At 41.3% G+C, this 6,043-nt stretch overlaps 1 protein-coding gene across 1 annotated transcript; it reads left to right on the top strand.

Moving 5' to 3' along the window:
- Position 1: 1 nt before the first annotated feature.
- LOC119189525 (igLON family member 5-like) lies at positions 2-1,903 on the top strand (the record flags this gene model as incomplete). The annotated part of the gene is made up of 4 exons (XM_037439431.1): positions 2-70; positions 886-1,020; positions 1,095-1,308; positions 1,605-1,903. Coding segments are annotated over 4 exons (558 nt in total), but the record flags the coding sequence as incomplete, so codon positions are not given.
- Positions 1,904-6,043: the final 4,140 nt, after the last annotated feature.

The following is a 6,043-nucleotide window of genomic DNA, read 5'->3' as shown; positions in this document are numbered from 1 at the left end:
GGGATCCGATGACTGGATCCTGCAGATCAAATACGTTCAGAAACGAGACAATGGCACCTACGAGTGTCAGGTAATAGTAATAATGACATACTTTAAATTTAGGGGACCGGGGTGGATGACTATAGGTTCAGACTCTCAGTTAAAATTTCAGCCCACTCGAAAATGTCATCCTGATAGATGCCAGAAACTGAAAATAATAAAGGGTAAAGACGCTGGTAGGCCATTGACATATTGTTGCTAGTTGACTACTTTATTACTCTACCGCATAGTAAAATAAATATACATAGTAAAATTAGTTTTTGTGTTTGGCATTTTACTAAAACATGTTGTTTCAGAACCATGCGGAAATAAATACAAATGACTGGCTAATTGAAATAGTACGATCTTTTGTCGATTGTGGGATATTTCTATACGCCAGGACGACTATCGCACAAAAGTTGCAAAATTTGAAGTTTATTATGTTTATTTTTAATGATTTGTATCAATAAAGCTCATTGGTAAATATTTGTTATTGTTTTTTCTTATTTTATTCCTATGTATTTTAGTAGTAATTACTTAGATCAAATTTTGCCGAGGAAATACCTACCAACCCCAGGCAGGGGGTAGGATGCCATGATTTTCTCATTTCACATGCTTGTCATTGTTCTGAGATTCACAAAATGACTTTTGTATGCTATATTACAAGAGATTTTAGTATTTTTTTCCCAAAGCTTATGAGTATCTATCACACCTATACGTTTTATGTCACTATATACTATAATAATAAAAATATAAGCTTTCAAACTCAAATTTGGTCAACCATCCCCGGTCTGCCCTCAACTAAATGAAAACACGAACTCTTCGCACAGCATACGCAAGCATAAGCCACGTGTTGGGTGTGCGCAGGTGTCGACGGCGGTGGGCACGCTGTCGCGGCTGGTGCACCTGCACATCGCCGTGCCCGAGGCGTTCATCCTAGGCGCTGATGAGCACCACGTGGACGCCGGCTCCACCATCAACCTTGTCTGCATCATAGAGAAGGTCCGTCATCTTAAACCTAGCGGTATAATAGAGTATCTCTACATAAATTGTGTAATATCTGTGTGTGTGTGTAGAGTCCAGTACCGCCGCAGTACGTGTTCTGGTACCACAACGCGCGCATGATCAACTACGACGCGGCGCGCGGCGTGACCGTGGTGACCGAGCCGGGGCCCAAGACGCAGTCGGCGCTCGCCATCCGCGCCGCCGCGCCGCACCACTCCGGCAACTACACCTGCGCCGCCGCCAACACCGAGCCCGCCCACATATACGTATACGTCTCCGAAGGCAGTGGGTATCATCACTCTACACTCTACACTACACAAACTATTTGCATTTTGATACAATTTTCTGTTTTGTCGCACCAACTAATCAAGACCCAACATCACTAAAATTAGTTACGTTGTTTTGCTATGAGACAATACTACTACCGGTCGCTTCGGTACTATGATACTAGGTATATTAGTATAGTGTAGTTACTCAAACGAAACCTCGCATAACAGAGACCTAGAACCAGTGTAAACCTGCCACACAAGAAAATAGGGGTTCGCAGTTAAACTGTTTACCACGTGTTAAACTTGTTGCAGGTGACAAGATGGCGGCCACACTGAGCCGCAACACGAGCAGTGCGCCGCCGTACCGCTACCGCGACCTGCTGTTCGTCGTTTTATTAGTTTACACGAATTTAATTCAACACATAGCGGCGGAAAATAGGCCGCCAGTGTGAACCGCGCCCAAACGCTTCTCGGGCCGGTTCTAGACTGAAGTGTTGTGCTCCACGGTGATTTTGAAGACAATAATCGCAGTGAGTTGTGCTGCTTGACACGGACAAGTCGATGTTGGACAAAAGTTATCTTGAATAATGCTGTATATCATATGAGCAAAACGAAAAGTATTCGCTAGTGCGAGAATGTCTAGCTCTAACTGAATGGCGCAGGTACTTCTCGGTGCGCGCTGTCGGCACGTTTCTGTTATAATGCATTTTACAAACTAAAACCAGGTAACTGGTCAATAGGAGCTAATTTAAAAGCGGCCGAATTCGATAATAATATGCCATTTCAATCTGTCCCGCGTGCAAGACCACGTCATGTCGTGGTGTATGTAATAATATAATGTACAAACTTGGCAACGATCAAAACAACACTCGGGCTTAGTACTAAACCGTGTTGTATGGAACACTAGCAGTGCACGCGGAGCTCTGCCACATAGGCAAGCATATTCATACAGCCGTCACAAGAACTACTTAACGCAATGAAAACGTACCTGTAAGCGCGTAGTCGAATGTACTTGCGTCACCGAAGTGGTCGTGATCCACTCTGTAAATACCGTTAATGTAATTAATAATAATATTAAGCGCACGTGCAGTGGAGTGCGGCGGCGCCGCTCCCGCGCACGCTCGCGACCCGCGCCCGCAGCTCCGCCGCTCCCGCACCGGCGATCACATTGTTTTGAATATACTGTATTCGATGCTCATGACTTCCACAACAATACATGTAAAATAAACGATTTACCAGAAATAAATAATTATTTGTGTCCTCCTCAAACATTTCCTAGCGAATACCTTATTTTACCCGCAGTACGGAATGACCAGACGAATATGTATTGGAAATGAAATGCAACATTTTCAAAATATAGTGTGATCGATAAGTCACTTATTCATCACGAAATGATATGATTGTACGTTATGCCCTATTATCGGCGAGTGCTATTGACCGTATTACTTAAAAAGTACTTACGTATTTATTAGTAGGTACATTACAACAAACAACTTTATAACAAGGGGTGACAAGAAATGAACTAAACTTTTTAAGCCGACTTTCTCAACTGAGTGTAAGAATAAATAGCTGGTAACTAAAAAGGATCAAAAATTAAATAAAAAGTTAGCCGTTCATTATACTAATTAAAAATACAAGTTGATTTCTTCATAAATTTTGTAAAAACCGCAACACCAAATTATTCGTAACTAAATTTAGTGCTCAAAGTTGATTTATATGTTTTTTCGTGCCAGTGTATCAGTTGACAATCAACTGGTGGTTAATCTTCAAAAACGACTAGAAACGTTTTCAGCAACTGACACTTCTCGAGTAACAAAAACTTTGTCACAAATTTCCCTTTTTAGTAGTCGTACCCAACGGTCAGCATGAATAGATGCAATGCCACCGAGGCAGTCTATATTAAATATGATCTAAATATCAAAAATTTATTTGTAAATACCTTTTATTCAAGTACTAGCTTTTGCCCGCGGCTCCGCCCGCGTTATAAAGTTTTTCAGGCTAAAGTTTTCCGTTATAAAAGTAGTAGTTTCCGGGAGCCTATGTTCTTCCCAGGGTCTCAAACTGTTCCATACCAAATTTCATTTTAATACGTTGGGTAGTTTTTGAGTTTAACACGTTCAGGCAGACAGATGCAGCGGGGACTTTGTTTTATAATATATTTTTAGAACTTTTAAGAGGAAAAATCCCGTCATACATCATTGTTGCATAACTTTAACCGTTTACGCAGCGCACGCAACGGAAGCTCTCAAACCTAATAATTTTTCCTCGATTTGCAACATGTTTCATTACCGTTCCGCTCCTATTGGTCATAGCGTGATGATATATAGCCTATAGCACTCCAGGAACAAAGGGCTATCCAACACAAAAGATTTTTTCAGTTCAAACCGGTAGTTCCTGAGATTAGCCATTACTGCTTCGCTCCTATTGGTCATAGCGTGATGATATATAGCCTATAGCGCTCCACAAATAAAGGGCTATCCAACACAAAACGAATTTTCAGTTGAAACCGGTAGTTCCTGAGATTAGACATTACTGCTCCGCTCCTATTGGGTATAGCGTGATCATATATAACTTTGAGCACTCCACAAACAAAGGACTATTCAACACAAAAAGATTTTTTCAGTTTGAATCGGTAGTTTCTGAGATTAGCCATTACTGCTCCGCTCCTATTGGGTATAGCGTGATGATATATAGCCTATAGCACTCCACAAACAATGGGCTATCCAACACAAAAAGATTTTTTCAGTTCGGACCGGTAGTTCCTGAGATAAGACAATACTGCTCCGCTCCTATTGGGTATAGCGTGATGATATATAGCCTATAGCATTCCACGAACAAAGGGCTATCCAACACAAAAAGAATTTTTCAGTTCGAACCGGTAGTTCCTGAGATTAGCGCGTTCAAACAAACAAACTCTTCAGCTTTATATAATAGTATAGATTACTCGGTCCAAAGGCGGTAAAGATCGCAATTGTTAGCCGCATTGGTATTGCGGTGCGTAGGTACTAGGTACATACTACAAAGCGAATGCCGACTTAGCCGCGACGGTCACGCCGCGCGTGCCGTGCTGTGCCTGCACCGCCCGGTCCGGCCAGCTGTGCGCGACCGTTGACCCGTCAGCTCAGTAAATGTCGTAATGTAACATGTACACACACAGCAGATATGTGTACGTGTTACATTACGACTCTTTTTTAAATATTGACTTTTTTTTTTTTTTTTTTTTTTATTTAGGACAACTAAGAATTGTGCAATAAAGACAAAGTATACAAACAAAATCGAACAATAACAATTTAATTAATTACACAACCAACACCGTAATCCACAACAAAAACCAAAAAAAACATAACCTACTATTAGTAACATAACTATCAGCGGCGAAGGGTGCATATAACCCGATTCCTGCCGGCTTCGATTTGTTATTGTCATTAGAACGATCTGCAGGCCACATTTATTCATATTAGTATCTATAATATGTTGTGATGGGTTACCTTTCAGAAAACCTTACCCTGCCGCTGATAAATATATAATACTTTTAAAGTTCCATCACAGAAAAGATACCTGTATATACAATATGCAAACGTGATGACAATACGCTAACAATATTTTAATATTATTAACAATTTAGAGGATGCATATAATTAGTCAAATGCCAATAATTTTATTATGTGAGAAAATATATTTTAAGATTAATTAAATATCTTCAACATATTATTATACTTCCCTAGTAATAAATAATACTAAGGAAGCATCGTATACAATGTACTCAAGTTAAGACAGTCTGAACATTCCTTAGTTTGTCAATACTACTTTCCCAAACTGGCGACAAGAAACATTTTTTTTTTTTGTTTTACTTGTTCGAGAATCGTTGCCTTTACCTGTCAAAATTGATAACCCTGAATTTGTGGCTTTCTATAATCACATCATGTTAGATAAGCATATTCAAGAGTATGATGATTCTACATCCAGTTCAGCAAGCCCAAATATAGTCAATTACGAAAATAATTATAAGCTATAATTTAAACCACGTTCCACTTAATATTTGTCCCAAAGGTATTGACTGTTATCCAAAAACCTTCTCCATCAACGTCGGCAAATGGCATGAAGGAAGGAAGGAAGGAAGGAAGGAAGGAAGGAAGGAAGGAAGGAAGGAAGGAAGGAGGGTAGGTAGGAAGGACGGACGGAAGGAAGGAAAGGAAGGAAGGAAGGAAGGAAGGAAGGAAGGAAGGAAGGAAGGAAGGAAGGAAGGAAGGAAGGAAGGAAGGAAGGAAGGAAGGAAGGAAGGAAGGAAGGAAGGAAGGAAGGAAGGAAGGAAGGAAGGAAGGAAGGAAGGAAGGAAGGAAGGAAGGAAGGAAGGAAGGAAGGAAGGAAGGAAGGAAGGAAGGAAGGAAGGAAGGAAGGAAGGAAGGAAGGAAGGAAGGAAGGAAGGAAGGAAGGAAGGAAGGAAGGAAGGAAGGAAGGAAGGAAGGAAGGAAGGAAGGAAGGAATGGAAGGAAGGAATGGAAGGAAGGAAGGAAGGAAGGAAGGAAGGAAGGAAGGAAGGAAGGAAGGAAGGAAGGAAGGAAGGAAGGAAGGAAGGAAGGAAGGAAGGAAGGAAGGAAGGAAGGAAGGAAGGAAGGAAGGAAGGAAGGAAGGAAGGAAGGAAGGAAGGAAGGAAGGAAGGAAGGAAGGAAGGAAAAGGAAAGGAAGGAAAGGAAGGAAGCTCCAGGCCCAGGCCCAGGGCCCAGGGCCCAGGCCTTAGTCAGGCTTAGGCC

Source organism: Manduca sexta, chromosome 16 (genome assembly GCF_014839805.1).
Source record: "Manduca sexta isolate Smith_Timp_Sample1 chromosome 16, JHU_Msex_v1.0, whole genome shotgun sequence".
Taxonomy (NCBI): domain Eukaryota; kingdom Metazoa; phylum Arthropoda; class Insecta; order Lepidoptera; family Sphingidae; genus Manduca; species Manduca sexta.
The sequence above is the reverse complement of the archived record's forward strand: the minus strand, read 5'-3'. Positions and strand labels throughout refer to the sequence as shown.